Source organism: Xiphophorus hellerii, chromosome 10, assembly GCF_003331165.1.
Source record: "Xiphophorus hellerii strain 12219 chromosome 10, Xiphophorus_hellerii-4.1, whole genome shotgun sequence".
Taxonomy (NCBI): Eukaryota; Metazoa; Chordata; class Actinopteri; order Cyprinodontiformes; family Poeciliidae; genus Xiphophorus; species Xiphophorus hellerii.
This window is the reverse complement of record NC_045681.1, coordinates 2,380,038-2,399,541: the sequence shown is the minus strand read 5'-3', so window position 1 is coordinate 2,399,541 and position 19,504 is coordinate 2,380,038. Positions and strand designations below refer to the sequence as shown.

The following is a 19,504-nucleotide window of genomic DNA, read 5'->3' as shown; positions in this document are numbered from 1 at the left end:
AGATCATTTTAATTTATCACATGATTAATTAATTAATTGCTTATTGTGAGCAATAAAAATGTGAACTGGGTTTCACAATCCTTAACTGGATTTACCCCACTTTAAGCATTGGGTGTGACTGGGTCTGTTTTTGAGTAAAAAGTCACTACCATGGCATTAAAATGGAAAGAAAAACACTTATTTTGAAACTAAAATGTTCTATAAATATACATTTGTCATTAAAAATCTCATACAATTTTTTTTTTGTCTCCATCTACAACTCCATCATTTGTAAACTGCACCCAGGGCCACACAAAACTACTCCAAGGGCCACAAATGCCCCCCGGGCCACACTTTGGACATCTCTGGTTTACTCCTTGATTCAAGTCATACAGTATGTATTAATATATATCGGTCACACTTGATTATAACTAGTAAAACTCTGAAAAAAATTTACTTATAGTCTGCAAAAAACAGCATATTTATTACAGATTTGTGGTATTATTGAAATAAATAATTTCAAGCCTAAATAAAACCTGATAGGAGGCTATGTTACAGTCTTGTTACCTATGATTGTCTTGATTTGCTACCAGTTTTAAAAAGCAGCTTAAGAGGGATTACTCAGCCCTTACATAAAGCTCAGACTGGATGAGTTCAATACTGCTGAGTTCATTTAGAGGAAATGTCTCCAGATGTGACCTAATCACCTGTTTTATAGCTGCACATCTGCAGGTGATAGGAATGCAGAGAGTGAGGATTTTTAATCAGCTGCAGGTGTTTTAGCCTTTGTTTTCAGATGGCCTCGTTATTTCAGCTTGTTGTTCCACTAAAGGTTGATTTCAGTTGAAAAGTAAAGAACTTTAAATTAAAAACGAAACTCAATTGGCACACATACTGAAGCTACAAGAAGCACAACTGAGCAGAAAATGGGGGAAAAATGGACTTTAAATGAAGAATGAGGACTGGAATAATAACTGATGAATATAGTAATCTACAAAATTACTTTCCATCGGCAGCTCTTTGTTCAGTTTTTTTGTTTTGTTATTGGGGAAGTAAAACGAAACTCAGAGGTTAATGTTTCTTTAGAACAGACGGTGAATATAAAACCCACTTCCTGTAAATGAACACAAAGCTCCTTCCTGAAGCATTTATTACTTTATGACTATGGTGCAAGGCATTCTGGGTAAATACAGCTCAAACAAACCTGCTGGTCCACCAGTAGCGAGAGAAATGGCTTGTGGTTTTTTACCAAGAGAGAAATCCTACAACTGCTAAAATCTGATGCCATTTTTGTTTGCATTTTGTGAAGGAAGTGTCTTCTTCAGAGGTTTTCATGTTGCTTCCTTCAGTTGTTCTCGGTGCAGCGCCCCCACAGGTGAGGAGGGGAAAAGGTGTTTCAAAAGGTTTGGTTAGTTTGACAGAGTGCAGTGTGAACGTGAATCTCAGTATCTGAAAATTTAACATCCTGTTGATTTCAGGCTAAATTCTCTCAATATTATCAGCCGTCACCGTTGTTTGTTCAACAGAAATTTTTCTGAACAGTTTTTGTCTCAGCAAAGACATCTGAGCCTCAGTTATAATTGCAGAAGCTTTCACTACATAATATTTTGGTGTCACTCTCTCAATTTTATGCGTCATTCTACAAATAGAACGGCGACGCAAAACAACTGCTTGTCCCAACATGAGTCTAGAGCGATTTTGACGCACGTCTAGAGCAAAATGTCAAGCATCTGACTTCAAAGTGCACACAAGTCCAACTTGAAGCATCGGACCAAACGCGTTTGGTGTGAACACAGCATTAGTCCCGAACAAAACCGAGTATCAGCCTAAATGTCCTGAAACAATATGCCAAGCTTTGAACATGTCACAAAAGGTTCAAAACATGAAAAACTTATAGCACCACACATGGCCGTCCATCTCAGCTGACAGGTTGAAGCAACAATCAGAAGAGAAGCCAAAAGGTCCACGGTAACTCTGGAGGAGTTGCACAGATCCAGAGGTCAGGTGGGAAAATCCGTTGACAACTGTTCGTTGACTTTTATGGAAAGGTGGCAACGCAGTAGGGAACAAACAGAAGGAAGACTGTAGCTGATCATTTTGCCCTACATGCAAAATGTAGGTACTGTGAAAAAACACTGCATGTTACCCAACTCACACCATAACCAGAGAAAAAACGGGGCAGCAGCGCCATGCTGGGGGGAAGCTTCTCTTCAACAGGGACGAAGAAGTGGGTCACAGTTAGAGATAGAAGATGGTTAGAGCTAATATAAGGGCTTACTCTAAACCTTACAGCATGATAAAAGTGATTGCAGTTTTTATTACCCGTAAAAAGGAAAAAAGATGTAAAAAATCTATTATTTTCCTTCTACTTTGCAATGCAGAGCTAATTAAACACATTAGAGTTTGTGGCTGCAGTGTGATAAAACAAAAGGTATGAATACTTTTGCAAGCTCTGTGTAAAGATTTATTGTAGCACCCTTTAATGTGTGAAGCCTGTCTGAGGGCAACCTTTTCCTTTAATAATTTACTCCCACCAAACATCGATCCGTCTCTTTAAGAGGATCTGGACGGTTTGGGTCACAGAAATGAGTTTTACCTTCCAAGGTGTCTTTCCAATCCTGCAGGTAATAAGTTACGGGCTGATATGAATCATTAATCAGCCACTAACGGTCCAGAATGATATGCAAAAATAATAAAAAAGTTGGAAACGGAACCACTAACTGCTGCTTATCTGCAGGGAGTGTCTAGAGCCAAGACTTAAGCAGCAGACAAAGAGCTCCTATAATGACACACTGAAACTTGGTGATGTGATACAAAAGGATTGATGACAGTGACGCCTTAGTCACAAGGGACGGCCCAAAGATAACTGGGGAAGCTTTAATAACGTGATGAGCAGTCAAACCTCGGAGAAAGAATTTAATGGTGCAGGGACAGCGGGATGAAAAGTCCAGCGTTACAAGAGCTCTTTTGAAGGAGTAGCTTTAGGCAAAGACATCGGTCCTCCATAACCATGACGCTACGCACCAAGACGGCTGTAGAAAACTGAACAAGCATTTCTCTGTTACCAAAATAGAACATTAAAAGGATGCTGCAGGAGCCACTTATTCCCAGGGAATGCTCATTTTATTAGGATAATATCAGATTATTTAAAAGGAAAATGTTAAGATCAGCATGAGATTCTCATTATTCTCAAATAACAAAATAACTGATTTTATAATGGTGTTATTAACGTTTATTGTTATTGATGCATAGAATTTAGCCCAAAATAAAACAAACACCCAGTGAATTCGGCAGTAGCGGTCCAAATATTTAGGTATGCAGAATGTAATTTATATTTTCTGTTCTAAATAAAAGTAGATAAAAATTTGGATTACAGCTCAGGACCTGTAATCCTGAAGATGAGGCGCTCTGTTAGGTCTCACATCACTATGAATACCTTATGAAATATTCTGTCTTATTTGATGACTGTTGTAATTATTGTGGCATTCTATGAACAAACAAGGAAATAAATGAATAACGAGGAAATAAATAAATAAATAAATCCAGTTTTTGTTTTCCTATTTTTATTTTTTAAAATTACAGCGGCTGCATTGAACCACAATAAATGGAAAAAATAAGGCCGAAAAACAGGCGAACGACAACACAAAACTGACTCGTAATTTTCTGTTTTCTCACTCTGTGTGCACAATCATTGCCACGGCAACCGACTCACAACAGCGCTCCGCTAACAGAACAAAACAGTACAGATTATTATTATTATCTATCAGGAACATCAGCATCAAAAACATGCAAACGTTTCCCTCACAAAGAACAACGCAACGTAAACATTCAGTTAGTTACGGTGTTTTCAAGCTTGATGTTTATTTTGCGATTGCAACATGTTTTGGTGATAAATGGCTACATATCAGACAGCAGGTGTGTGTGTTGCCTTATTTTAATGTTAAATGGACGGAAACACACCAAATTACACAGCACATGTACATGTTAAGGTTGTCAAAGTCAAGCTAGCGTAGCTGACCTACTTCCCACTTTCTTGCCATTCAGCAAACGCCTCTGGATGCAGAGAAGTTGCAGCTCTATTTGAGGTTATCATTATGTGATTTTCTAGAAATGTGTACACTGGCTGTGTACAGCAACAAGTGGGGGGCGGGCAGGCCTTAAAATATCTTGATGCCAGCCATCCTCACTGTTGCTTCCACTGCCTAATATCAGGCTTCCTGATATTAGCCGTTAACAACTAAGAGCAATAAATAAGTTGTTTTTATTTAACTACAAGCCTGAAAAAGGAAATAAATGGAGTTTTGTTAAGAGAGAGTGTGAAGCTTCTGACCCCTGGCTTTGCCCTCAGTGAATATTTCAGGAGCAGAGCTCATTTTTGATATGCGAATCTGTCAGCGGTGGAGACAGCTTTAGACGTTTGAATCTTTAAACAGAGGAAGCTGTCTGACTGGGCTTCAGCTGGCGTTAGCAGCAAGAAGAAGCAACGCAGCCAGAGACGAGGAAGAGGATGACAGCGTTGTCGTTGGCTGCGGCTCTAATAATATAAAGTTCCTGAAGGCTTTTGAATCTGAGGAGTCTGACAGAAAACTACCATCAGCCAGACAGATGCCTCTCAAATCGACACAAAGTAAAGATTTATTTACTGTTGATGAGCAGATGACCCCTAAACACAGAGCAGTGAAAGGGGTTTGAAACAAGCTATCCGGACTGAACCGGACCTCGTAAGTAAAAGTTTGCAGGAATTTTGACAAACCAGTGTCTGCAGATGTGCGGGTTGCCAGCAGTTTCCGCTTTTTGCCTCATGCTGCCAGGTTTGCCATGTGCGGTCCTGTCTGGGGCCTGATGGAATTAGGTTACTGAGCATATGCTACAGATTTCCATGGCAACAAGAACGGGGAAATCTGGAATCATGTCAGAGGCAGTGCCAACAGGCTAGTTTTTTTTCTTCTTCACGCTGCATAACTGCTCTGTTTTCCAAATACAGCCACACTTTAAGACAACTGCTGCTTGCCAAATCTATTCTGGAGACGATCGGGCGGTCCCGACTAGAACCCGTCTTCATCGGGCAGGCGATCGCAAAGGAGGACGTGCTGAAACAATTTCGACCTAAACGCCGCCAGTGACCACGCTTGTTGAGCCCAAGTGGACCGGTTTCAATCCAATTAAATGGAGAGCCGGTGGATGGAGCGGCGATAAACGGCGACATACATCACACCGAGACAGAGGAGGCACCGAGGATCGGCTCCAGAAAGACTCTAGAGCCTCGAGGACATCGGCAGTGAAAGACGCTAGCTGGTAGTTGCTGAAGTAAAGTGAATCAAAGCAGCATTGTTCCCCGAACAATGCGCAGAACTACACTGTGGCGCTTCAATTAAAACACGAGCCAAAGCTAAGAAACACTGCAGCTCTGTGTAATAAGTTGGCTTTCCTCAGGAGTAAATACTCCCTCCACCCCAAAAAAAAATCTAAATATGAAAAACACCCCAAGGACTAGACAGCCAATGCAATCTAGGGTTGGAAAAGCATGAGAGGAAAAGAAAAGTTGAGAGAGAAAATGTTTTATGGAACAATTTATTAGAGAAGAAACTGGAAGAGAGCAGCTGAAAATAAGCCGGGCTCGTAGTGTTCTGTTGTTTCTATATTTCATGGTCTGTCACAGCTCAGCAAAGCTTGCCTAACGTGGTTAGGATCACACAGCGGTGTGTAAACGAGAGAGAGGCAGAGTGAGGCGACCGGAGAAAACATGAACAGAGCCCTACTGCATCCAATACTGTCCATGATGCATGTCTGGGTGTCCCTTTAAGCCAGGGGTGTCCAAACTTTCTGTCATGTGGGCCAAAAATTTGGAAAGATTACAATAAAATCAAGCAATTACATTTGCTCTTTTTTTGTTTTGTTTTTCTGTAGAAAAGTAGCTTAAAATTAAAAGAAATTTAATCCAGTTTTCAAATTTATTATAATAAGAGAAAGTTTTGAGTCACTTCCATTCAAAATGCTTGCTATATTTCCTCGAGTTTAATAAAGCCACTTTTCAGTAAAGGTTTCTACATAGATGCAATTCTACTTATTATGAAAACATTGGGTATGAAAAGACAAATACTTTGTGTTGTACTTAACATTTTCTTCTGCAAGAAAATTATCCATCCATCCATCCATTTTCTAACACCCTTGTCCCTCATGGGGTCGGGAGGTGCTGGTGCCTCTCCAGCGAACGTTTAACGCCAATCTGTCGCAGGGCAACACAGAGACAGACAGGACCAACAACCACACAGACTCACACCTACAAAGAATTTAGAGAGACCAATTAACCTGACAGTCATGTTTTTGAACTGTTGGAGGAAGCCAGAGTACCCGGAGAGAACCCACCATGCACAGAGAGAACATGCAAACTCCATGCAGAAAGACCCCGGGCCGGGAATCAAACCCAGGACCTTCTTGCTGCAAGGCAACAGTGCTACCAACTGCGCCACTGTTATGTGAATTATGTTGGTAATAATTTTATCCTGATTAAAAATAAAAACTTTGCATTTACACCTGTGATGGGCGGTCCAAATTTGTATTGGGGGCCACAGAAAATCACTCCAAGGGCCACAAATGCTCCAGTTTTCAAACATGCTTGATGCACATGTATACACTGATGTGCTGAGCGGATTCAGAGTGCAGTCTGATTGCTGACAGGAAGTGGAGTCTGGCAAACAAAAAATAAGACGATGATTGAATGATGCAAAGGCAGTCTGACAGCAGGAGCCTCTGTTTCATTCATAAATCGAGCTGTGTTGATGGATCTGTGCTTAAACTCCGAGCAAATACAACAAGACCTGTCTGGATGGATTTTTAAAAAAATCTTCCCGACCACGACAGGACGGACTTTACTGTTAAATGTAGAGCAACTCACGAGGCAAGCATTGACAGCAGGAATCAGGAAAGATGAAAGCCCAACTGGAGACGGATGCTGAATAAATAATGACATCCATTGTGGGGAAATGTGATCGGGCTCTCTGAAAATCAATAACTAACAACCAGACCATGATGCCCTGAGTGACTCAGCAACAACTTCAATACACTTCAGGCGGTCGATATAAACTGCCTGCTCTCGTTCTGGGAGACGGGACCAAAAAAAGCAAACGAAATAATAAATGAAAAACAGGAAACAAATCTCTGTGAGGGTGGTCGAGAAGATCTCATTTTCCTCCAATGCCTAAGGAAAATGAGTCCAAAGTGCCGTTTGTGGTGCGAGCTGCACATTCAAAGCTTTCTTCTCTTTCAGTATGTTGACTGGGATTCAGAAAGCAGCGACTGGAACGGCGGATTATTGCCATACGGTGCTTCTTGTTGAAACAGCAAATCTTTTAATGCAGTAAAACTCAGAAATCCAGTCAATCGGAACGCAACGTCTCTCCAACAAATAGCGTGGCTACTTAAAGACGCATCGGCTGAGTTTGTTCATAGAAAAAGTTAGAAACTTTAACCACAACACAGATGACACCGCAGGTTCATCTAATTGTGAATATACATGAGTATTACATCTTTTCCATAATGTACTTATAGTGGTGGTCCTTAAAGTATGGCTCACCACCCAGGGCGGCATTGTGTTAAGGCTTCCTGTATATCAGGGATGTCCAAACTTTTTGCCATGTGGGACAAAATTATAGACTGAAAACAAACAACGACCTAATATCAAGCACATAATATTTACTGTAGATCCAAAACGTGAGGGATTTTTGCGATGACGTATCAGGGCCATTGTAGATAGAAAAAAAAACGATTAGTCTCCGAAATTTTCTAGAAAACTTGTAAATTTCCTAAAAGAAAATTTCCAACATTTGAAATGTACACTTTTTTGTAGAAAATGTATGATATTAATCTAAAAATTAGATTTTTATTTTAAAAAATGTCCAAGTTTTTTCTTTAAACTTTTTTGAGGCATGTAGTTCTCAGTTTCTTTTGGACTTGATCGAATACATTTATTTTCAGTACTAAGAACAGGACTTGAGTAACTTTATTTCAAAAACGCTTGCAAGTTTAAAAAAGAATTAACGCTGATTTGGGATTTGAATTTATTTGGGCAAACATGTTTTTCCCATTTAGCGCATTAACTCCTTTTCGAAAAAGCCAAAAATCACCTTAAGTGAGCATAAAAACATTTTTGCAAAATTTGATTTGATTAATTTATTTCAACCAGGTTTTTCAATACAAGAAAAAGAAAGCAATCAGTAGGACAAAGGAAATGTGTGCATACATAACCGTAAACAAAATAATTTGTTTACCACTACTAGGAGTACAAAAAAGTGAACACTAATTTAATCCTACCCCTAATCTCAACTTAATTAAATATATTACTTACTGACTCAATAATTATCAAGAGTTTGTAATTAAGACCAAGTTATAATATCCATGCACCTGTTCTGGGGTAAAGAGCCAACAAATAAATGATAGTACTATGAGAAAATGGTTACAAACTAACACAAGAAAATCTACAGATAATGATAATTGTAATAATAACAGTTGTAAATAACAACTGGACATGCAACATCAGAATAATTAGCAACTTCTTACCAATGTCCACCTATAAATTCTTCTTTTGAGAAAGTTATTTAAAATTTTGCCCTTTTCACCAATCTTCTCTAATGAGATACTTCAAAAAAGCTGATGAAAACATTGCTACCGTTTCTCAGCATCAGGACAAACGTAGATTAAAACCAGAGGAAGAGATGGGTCAAACGTGGACTGGATTATTTAGAGATGGACGTGTTTTCAATGGCCATTCATACTTTAACTACCAGTGCTTGTTGGTACATTAGAAAAACTGCATTAAAGCAGCCCAAAAAGTCAGACAAAAAGTCTATCATCAAACTCATTTTCAAATTAGTCCTGGTTTGCTGTTGTTGGCTGTACATTGTTTTTATTGAGCTCTCTGAGGTTAGGTCTATCTGTACAGGCAATCTACTAAAAACCTCCTAAATCGTTGCGAACATCATCTAGCTAAGCCATAGAAGGAGGCGGGATTTTGCTTTCATTAATCCAGCTTAGCCAGATTTTGGGTGCATCATGGCCAAACATCAAAATGAAGGCTTTGATTAGATAAGCTCTGTTGAAGCAGTGGGTGGGATCCATGGCAAGGGGAGTTACTGAATCCTTCACTCAGAGGCTTTGGTCAAAAAGTATTTTTCAAGTGAATGATGGAAGAAAAATATTCCACTTTGCACCATAATGTGTCCAAGAAATCGAGGGAAGATACCTCAAAGAAGTTTATATTCTTTGTATTTCTAGCAGACCTGGTTGGGCCAGAGTGCACTCAATAGATGCCTTTCTATTAAAAATGTGCACAAATCTTTGTCTATACAATGGCAAGAAAACCCAATTGCAGTCTTTACATTAATAAAGAACTTCAAATCATGAGAATAAGGTTGTTCACGTCATTAAAAATCCTGGCAGCGACAGATGTGCACAGTTAAATAAGATATATTCACAACTCAATCATGGTGCTAGCGCTTACTATCTATCAGCTATCAGAGGACATCTGCGTCTTATTCAGGAGTTGGAGCGACAAGACCCACCTACTTGGGATTTTACAGAAGAGCTGGATTCAACATGTTAGAATAACAAACAACTTTTTATGAACTGTGAGATGCTGTGAGCGCTCTGATGGAGCCAGCTGCACTTTGTCCGAAGGCGGAAAAAAATAAAATGAATAAATAAAACAGTATTCCTCCTACTACTTCCGGTTGTCTTCCTCATTATTTTCGATGGTAGTAACTCGTGTTGATCATGCGACTCGTCAATGCTCTCCAGAGATCCGCCCACTCCGCCATGACAGACGTCAAAACAACCAATCTGCTTCTAACCAGTCTAAAAACAGACATCTGTAACCTAATATCACTTCTATATAGTAGAGTCCACTTTACAGTGGTTATAGGATGCACAAATAGACAAGGATAAAAACCAAACTTGTCATTTTATTTTATAGATTTTAATGAGGAAAGATACTGCAGCGACGGATATCAGCTGTCAGTCATAATGACTGTCAGCCTCGGCGTAATCCCGGATTTGCAGCAAACACTTTTTACAAGGTAAGAAGATTAATGTTCATATACTTTATAAGTAAGTATGATTAGAAAGATATCAAATATTGATTTATGGAGAAGGTACGTCTAGCTATTAGTAACCATGGAGACAATGCCGCAGGTCATGTAGCCTAGCATGTAAAAAACTGGTTAGCATCTAGGCAGACGCTGTTTATGACATAGTGATATAAATCATGTGGTGTGAATTCAGGCAAAGCCGGAAGTTTGATGAACACGTCAGGAGGGAGGAGGTCCGGGCCAGTTTCTAAGCTAGCTGTTTACAACTTTTGTAAATCCCGCCGTCTATGAGACCCAGTCAGGTGTGTTACGTTCAGAGACAAATTATCTGAACTCGAACAAGAAAAAGCCATGAATAAACTGGCCAAAACAACTGAGGAAAACAATTTCAGTCGCTCTGTTCAACACTCCCGTCCCTCACTTCTGTCGTCCATCATGGCGCCTCCAATGATTGAGTGACGTAGTTGCAAAGGGTCAATATGGCTCAAAAGCCACCTCATCTTTGCGCAATAACTTTTTAAATCCTAAAGTAAATTATGGAAAATTATTTTTATTTATTATTTTTTCATTTCAAATTGCGCAATTTTCTGGCTTATTTTATAGTTCTTACCTGCGCTCTCGGTGCGGCACAGGCTGTTGGTGCTGCCGTGTGATGAAGGTGGTTCCCCACACCGGACTGCTGTGGCTGTTTCTGAGCCAGCCCACGGGGGGAGACGACGGGTAGGAGGTACTGCCAAAGCCATGGTCCGACTCGGTCTCTGCAGCGAGAGACGAGGCCGAGCTCCCCATCTCCACAGATCTAGGTAAAATAGACCCCGCTTTCTTCCTGATACCTGTTCGCTTCTGTTTCCCCTGCAACACAGAAGTTGACGAGGGATCCAGATCTGAAGCAGGTGGGGCACACCGAGGTCCTCAAAAATATCACAGATATCCTCCCCGGTTCAGGTACAAACGGGCTGCTCACAAATGTTGGTGATCTGCAGGTAGACGATCCAAAGCCGGCTGCATTTCCCAGAGTTCAAGCGAAAAGTTCTGAATAGTGGGAGCATTTTTACTGATTCCAGAGTTTGAAATGTAGTTTTTCTGATGCAAAGCCTTGCAATTCTCTCCTTGCATCTTTTAGGCTTGCGACATTCTGCACCAAATCTTGTACACAGCATATGATAAGTCCTTGGAAGCGCTTCCTGTCTTCTCTATTAGACATGCTCAGAAAATCAGCGTTAAACACCTGAAATATGTAGGTACATAAATCTGTTTGTTGAGTTTTAACACGACATGCATCTCAAGCGATTGAAAGTTAGAAGTGAAAGAAATCTGAAGAATTATTTACAACAGGGAAGCTGGAGGAAATTAATGCACTGGGTTTCAAGGGAGGGGTTTTGGCAAAACAACAAGTATGCAAATATCCCAGTCTCCCCTTTCAGTCATCCCGGCAGAGGAACAGCTGTTATGGAGATTTAAAAGCAACATATCAGCTGCATTTCTCTGAAGGAGAACATGTAATATCACAAATATTTAAAGTGGGGATTCCTTCTTGGGTTAAAATAAATCAGGGAGTCAAAAAGTTCTTTACACCTCAAGAGTTATCCAACAAATTGCCCGAGAGGTTGGGCTGGAGTGGGTGCTGGGTGTCACGCTGCGGTCCTCTGCCAGCTCGACAGCGGGGATTTGATCCTGGTGTTCCTGTCTGAGAGCCGCAGCTTAATTTCTGTCTGATCCCGCAGCCAGGAGTCCGGCCGGTCCAGTTCCTGCAGGCTGGCTCGGGTTGATCTGGACCCGTCTGCCCGTCATTGCGAGTCTCTACGAGGCGCAGCGGCTGACGGAGCCGCGCGTCTTTACGGCGAAACTGTCACGGAGGACAAACTTCACAGTGTGCATTTGGATGGAGGGATGATGGGGCAGAAGACAATGTATCGACCAATAATTAGGTGATCAGGAAAGCAGCGCGCCGGTCCACTTTAGCCTTATAATGAACAGCAGTGTTGCTGGTTTTCCGTTCTGCGCCTGCGTCCACGTACCACAGATATACAGATCCCAGAGAAAACCTCTTATCTTCTGCCGGCTTCATTCCTGTCTGCGGGTTTCTCATATTCGCAAGACGGCTTGCGAATATGTCTTAGATTCGGATTCCTCCTCGTTCCCGTCCCGGTTGCTCATCGCGAAACTCCGCTCCGTCCCATAATAACGTCCGAACATCTTAACCGGCATTTCTCCAATTCCACATTTCCTCCATCATTTTTAATTCTCCCTCACTGGTAGCAGCATGAGCGCAGTGGACTAGGATGCAATCTCCTCCAGCGGATTACTGGAGTGTCAGCAGAGCGCATGCGCACTGGCCTTTACCAGCAGAGAAAAGCTGCGGGGCTGCGTTCAAGAGATTTAAATAAAAGCTGAACGCCGAGCCAGAGCCTGATGTGAATGGGATCCCGGAGTGGTGGCTTCCAGACACAAGTTGTCCGCAGTGAAGACTCACACGTCCCAGGAAAACAGGCTGCACCACAGAGACGGTCCAGACCTGAACGGGCCGTGAGCAGAATCTGATCAGGGGAACCGATTCCAGTTTCACTCATTGCAGAAACAACCTCTGTTAAACTTCATGGTTTATTTATAAATGTTTTGTTTGACCCTTGAAGCTACAGTGTGTACTTTTTATTTTTAAAAAGTTTTTTTTTTTTTTACATATTTGTGACAGTAAGACAGCAGCATTAATGCACCTTTAAACATTCAAATTTAAGACTTTAAGACCATTATGAATGAAATTTAAGACCTGTAACATGATAGAAACATACAAAAAATGTGAAAATAAATTAATTGTATGGGTTGACAACAGGAGTTAGCTTAGATGCAACCGCTGGCAGCTTGACTCTTTCACATAACACTAAAGTCTCACAAAATACTTTAGTGTTATGTACGAGATTAAATATTCCTCCCACAACAAAATTCAAGACCTGTGGAGAACACATTTAAGGGCAAGTTATTTCATTAAGACATTTTAAGGCCTTAATTTTACATATGTGAATTTAAGATTTTTTAAAAATCATTTTCCCTTAAAAAATCATGCAACTACAAAAAGGAAATTTAAACATAAACCTACAGTTTTCTAGTGGGAGCTGTAATAATTTTATACAATTTACAAATTATCTTAATTTAATTTATTTACATATTGAAATCAGATAAATAGGAATTTATTATATATGTGTACTAAAATAATTAGAAAATAATCTTTTTTTTTGACATATCTGATTGATTTGTAAAACTGTCGATTTAAAAAATTGATATTTTATTTCCGTCTTGTTGTTTGTGAAAAGTGGTTAGCCATCTGGTTCACCACAGATTTGTGAGTGTGGTGGTTTATTGTTTTGTTTTTTTTCATGCTGTCAAAAATGTAGTGAAATATAATATCGATAAATATTGGTTTTTGGCCATAAGAACAATATTTACCCAACTTTTCGTTTCAGTGCATCCACAGATAAAATTGGATAAAAGGAAAGTGATTTTATCGACTGTCGGAGGTCTGCACATTAGGTAAAGACTTATGAAGGGAAGAAGTAACAGTCCAACTTCATAAAGTGCTTCCAGCTAATAATAAGGAACAAAAGCATAATGCGGTTTGTCTGTGGCTCACCAGGAGCCCAGGGTTGTTGTCTCTTCAGCTGCTCATCATGCATGGAGCTTCAGCTGCTGGTTGTGCTGCAGAGCGTCACAAAAAACCAAGTCTTCCTTCATCACTGCCTGAACAAAAACAGCTTCCTTTAATAATCCCACTTATCTGACAGTAAAGACCATATTCTGATGGGTCAATATGACACCAAAAAATAAATGAATAAATAAAGAAAAAATAAAATAAAATAAAAATACATATAATTAAAAAATATATGAAGCTACATTTTAATAAAATTTTTATAACATTTATATTTTTATAATAGATAATAGATATATATTTTTTAAAGTAGATTATTTTTTTTAAATGTATATCTACTTTTTAAAGTATATTTTTAAAAATCAACTTTATAAAATAGATTTAAAAAAATGTGCCTTTTTTATATTTTTTAAGTAGATTTTTAAAATCTATGTTTTTTAAAGTAGATATCTCTTATGTTATGAAGTCAAGCCTCTTGAAGCAAGAGAAAAATGGATGGATGGATGGATGGATGGATGGATGGATGGATGGATGGATGGATGGATGGATGGATGGATGGATGGATGGATGGATGGATGGATGGATGGATGGATGGATTTTTCAGAAGAACATTTCTGCTCTGTTCGTTTTATTCTTTTCATCTTTTATTTTTCTACTTAGTATCTTAAACGGTTCCTGATTTGTTACATTTTGTAAATTGGTCAAAGTTCAATAATGTGAGAAAACCACAATTTTCTGTTTATTCAGTCAGTATTTCAAACAGCTGACACAAACTAATGTTAAATTTTAATTGTTTATTTTTTATTCAGCATATTGTGAAAAAGTTTTGCCCTTTATGTTATGGAGAGATGGTCAACCGTCTTAAAACAAGAGAAAATTCTGGTTTTTAAGAAAATTACTGCATGATCCACAATATCAATCAACGTTATATCAACTTTTTAAATCGATAACTTCCATCCCTAATGTCATTATTTCAATTTTGCAACTCATTAAACCAGCAGCAGCTTAGTTTGCTTCTGCTTTGAGCCGGCTCTGCCTCAGCGGTGGGAGGTGCAGCGAAGGGTTAAACGGAGGACAGTGCAGACACTCATCACTGCTCAACTGTCGCTGCACATTACTGAGAGAAGCCGTCAAACTTTTCCTGTCCTCCGCTCTCTTCCACTTCAAGTGTCTTCCTTGGCCTCATTTCTTCGACAAACGCGGCGCTCAGCAGCAAATCGAGCGCGTAATGCACAACCATATTCATATCACAAGAACTCACCAAACCACATGCTTTTCTATGCATCTTTTGTAGCCAACAAGGCAGTGAGTCAACAAATGAGTAAGCAGTGCTGCTTATTTGCATAAATAGGTGCTGCAGGAGTATCACCCATACGAACTGCTAAATCGTGGTGTGGAGACTCAAACTGGTTTGTCTGGTCTAAAACTTCTGCTGGGAATCCAAGAGAACAAGCTTACTTATGGAGAAATACAATCTAAAGAGTTGAGAACAGTGTTGACTGTGATCAAAGCACATAATTAACTCATTTTAAGTTGTATACAAAAGTGGTTCAAAATTAAAATAGCTACAAGTTAAGAGAGAAGGATTTATTAAAAAAAAAACAAAAAAACTAAAGGTCATGACGAATATTAAAAACAATTGTACTTCAATTAGGGGGAATCATTTGTTGATTTTTTTTTTTCTTTAATGAGTTTGTCTACAAACTCAGCTGGGACTTTTTAGAAAAAATAAACAGAAAACTGATTTTTATGATGCTTTATGGATAACAAAGTGAAGATACACATTTTTCAGTCTACAATTACAGGAATTTACATATTTCTCATCTATTTCCCTACTAGTTTGGTCTTGTGTTTTTTTCCTTTTTTGACTTGTGTAAGTAATGGATAAAAAATGACTGAAGAGTAAATAAGTAAAACAAAGAAATTAAGTTGCAACGCTCTAAGGCTGAAAAGATGAGTATTGCTGTAGGCAAATTCTTTCTATTCCTTTAACAAACGACACAACTTACCCAACAGTATTTGGGTGAAAGGAAATTCTCAAGAACACTCACAATCAGCAGAATTCAAAAATACTTCCGTTACTGAGTCAGCTGTTTAATCCCACAGTTTGTGGGATTAAACATGGCGGGAAGGAAAAAATAAAAACAAAACATAAAGTTAAGCGTCTGCAGCCCTTTGTTACACGGACGCACCTGTCTGAGAAACACCTGTCCCCCCCGGAAGAGCCGGAGATGCAGCAGCTGACACAGCCGGTGCCAGAGGGAGCGGTCGGGTTTCACTTCGGTTCTCAGAGGGACGGGAAGCGAGGATGTGAGTTGATTTCATGGTACATTGCAGATTTTTTCACCCAAATGTCCTGAGTGACCCAAGACTCTTTTTCAACTTATCTTCCCAGCAGGCCTCCATTCACGCAGTACAAAGACATTAAAACGCACCACTTGCATCCGCTGCAAAACTAATTAAGCCTAATTTATTATATATTTTAAAACAACTGGATTATTGACTTTCAGTTTACATCTATACAATTAAATCCATATATCAACTGTCCACAGAAGCAGTGATAAATTTGATATACATACAGAGTTTCAAAACCAACGAGCATGTTGAATAATTGTTATTGAAGCATTAATATGAATAATTCAGATTTTTCTTCAAAATCAAGACAATTTGTTTAGTTTCACTGGTAGATAAGCAATTTACCTACCAAACTGGGTTACACAAAACCTGCCAACACACATTTAGTAGTAAAATACATACTGTAATATATAGGCCAAATAAATTGTCCCAGAAGTTATTGCGATAAACGATAATATTGTTTTGAGACCATTTTCAATAAACGTTAAATTCTGATGAACATTTAACACCGGAACTGGGGTAAATAAATGCACTTCTATGACATTGACCCCAAAACAGAAATACATACTGAAGATAAACGGCACTAAAGTTTCAAAGCCACATTAATAATTTATACAATAATACATATATAACATAAATGAATATATAATAATAATAACAGTGTTATCCAATTTTGCTCGGAGGAACTTGTAGACCGATTCGTCCCTCTGGTGCAGGGCTGTAAACTATTTAAGGCACAACTGATTTTATTAGTGAACAAACTGTAGAGCTGTAGGACTACCACTAACCTCAGCTACAGAGAGCTGCTATAAAGTGTCCAGTCCTACTGAGACGAAGACACCGGGGGGACACTGTAAACAAAGACTCTTTTCAGTCATTTAGCCGACATTACCGATACTCCTCCACAGCCGTTTACTTCCTGAACTCCTCGCAAGTATCATTTATTCTTACCTGTAGTCGGACAGGGACGAATAATTCCTGTTTTCTCAGGCGTTTCTTCGTTAACTTTTCACAGCCATGGAGACCTTAAGTTCCTCTCCTGCTCGTAATTCGGTCACTTTAACCCTTCCGGGTTTCAGCTGCGCGCGCCCCGCTGCCGCCTCATACCTCACAGGTTTCGGTCAGGCGCGTAAAATGTTTCCGTTTATTTCCACTCCGTCAGGTATTAGCGATAATGATGCGACCGCGTAGGTTTACCTCAATCAGCCCAGGAAGGAAGGGGGGAATCTCTACGGAGCAAACACGGACTCGGACGTACGTAAATTACGTAACTTTGCGGTTACGTGACGCAAGCGTCGATAAACATCAAGGAGCGCATTTCAGATGTGTTCGAGCTACGTCACGTCCCCCGACGTAACGTGGATTGAAGAATGGGAAAATGGCGAAACTCCATTTCCCATGTTGATATTTTAACAAGGATATCCGGGTATGACCTCCGTCCCTTTTATTAACAAATACTGTATTAATTCAGACTGTGTGAAAAAAATATTTTATTAAAATATGTGGATTTAATTGCAATCTTATATTGTAAAAGTTTTGTTTGGGTTTCTTTTTTTAAGCATTGAATTTTTTGTAAGTGTATATGGGCCATCCACATTTCAGACGATGGATATGTAGCGCCATCTACTGGTAATACATGAGTTTGCAATGTGTGAGACTGGGTCTACTACATATGCAATATTAAGGCAAATTTATACGTATAGTTCATTTCAGCAACACTGCAATTCAAAGTGCTTTACATAAAGAAAACCAAAAAAAAACTGAGAAAAATTGTTAATTCGAATGATATAATGGAGAAAAGTAAAGAAAAGTTGGTATACACATTGAATTATTGATGTTCCAATTATTATTAATCAAAAGCAAACTATGCAAAACTATGTGATGTGGTCTATTTTCATACTTTTAGTCAGTATGCCAGCAGCAGCATTCTGGATCAACTGCAGCTGGAGGACTGACTTTTTAGGAATATCTGTGAAGACTTCCTAAAAAGAATAACTCAACTAATGAATGAGGGACATTAGTCCTTTAATCCTGGAAATGTCCTTCAGGTAACAGAAGGCCGACTTTGTAACTATCTTTATGTGGCCTGGACAAAGGTTTCTAGCTTTAAAAGGATCATTTATAATTAGAACAAACTTAGAATCCAGAGAAACTCCTATTAGTTTATCTAGAGAAACTACTCGTGACTTACATCAACATTTAGCATTAAACTTTTAACATCAAAGAAAAACCTAGAGAAACTCCTGTTAGTTTAAAAAACTAGAACAAACTTAGAAAGTATAGAATCAAACATGGAGAACCAACATCTAGTTTTATCAGAACAAGAATCCAGAGAAACCTATTATAAATTACTAACTATTTATTCTTATTAAACATGGGGAACCAATATGTAGTCTTATACTTTTACTTTTCTTTTCTATTAGTTTATGCAGAGAAACTCCTGTTAGTTTATAAATTGTGGAGTACTTATTGTTTTTCTTTGGCTTTTTTTTGTTATTTTGTTTGTACTTCCTCTAATTCATGTGAAGCACATTGAATTGCCTCGTTGCTAAAATGTGCTATATAAATAAAATGACCTTACCTTATCCACATCTTATCCTTTTCTTTTCAAAACGACACTCTGCTTCTGCTTATCCCAACTGTAAGCCAGAAGCCTTGGCTGCATGGGGACCCGATTGGGTTTTCTACTCCTTCTTTAATACATCCATGCAAAATAAGTTCTCTCAAGATAAAATGTAGCATGTGAAACTGTAGTGAGTCTGGATTACCTCGGCTAATGCCAGTGTCACCCCGGTTGTTTGAACCAGGGGGGGTTCAAAGGATTAGGAAGATTTCAGCTGCTTGGATAATGAAACGAAGTCTAACACCCATTAAACTTTAATTGCTGTGGGTTGCAGGTCCTGCATGACAGCAGTTATACTGCCGGTACTGGACACAATAAAACAAAGAGTGAGGGAGCATTGTGATTAAAGGTACCATCCAGTTATATTTGTCTTTCTCCTAGCAAATGACAATAAACACACAAGAAGATATTGATTTCAACCACAGGATTAACATTTTTTAAACGTACTCCCTGTGAAGGTCTTCTTTACAAAACGCTTCCATGTGTTTTATTGTTGGCAAACTTTCCTGAAGTTCATGCTGCAAACATAAGTAATACAACTGAACAACTCTGAAGGAGAAATTTGATTTAGAAAAATGTAAATAACAAAGGAAACAAGCAATACAAATAAAAATGCATGTGATTAAGGGAACTAATATCAATTGCCTTATGTGTTTTTTTATTTTAAAGATCAAATGATTAAACTGAAATGCTATGTTCACTAACTGTCCATATGTGGTAGGAGTGAGTATTTAAGGTATTTTCTTTTTTAAAGTACTTAAACTTCTTGTCCATCTATGCTCGATGTGAAACACAAATGACAACTTTGAGATGCACAGAAAAAAC

General features: G+C 38.9%; 1 protein-coding gene across 2 annotated transcripts in view; it reads right to left on the bottom strand.

The window, feature by feature from the left end:
* capn15 (calpain 15) overlaps positions 1–17,335 on the bottom strand; it is a 58,160-nt gene extending 40,825 nt beyond the window's left edge. Inside the window, exon 1 of one of the 2 annotated variants that reach the window (XM_032575223.1) lies at positions 17,008–17,335. Coding sequence is in view for 1 of the 2 variants with exons in the window: in XM_032575222.1 (XP_032431113.1) it covers positions 10,672–10,850 (179 nt within the window). In the remaining variant the exon portion in view is untranslated. Of the gene's footprint in view, positions 1–10,671; positions 10,851–17,007 lie in introns of those variants that run through there. The other variant, XM_032575222.1, reaches the window with a different exon arrangement.
* Positions 17,336–19,504: the final 2,169 nt, after the last annotated feature.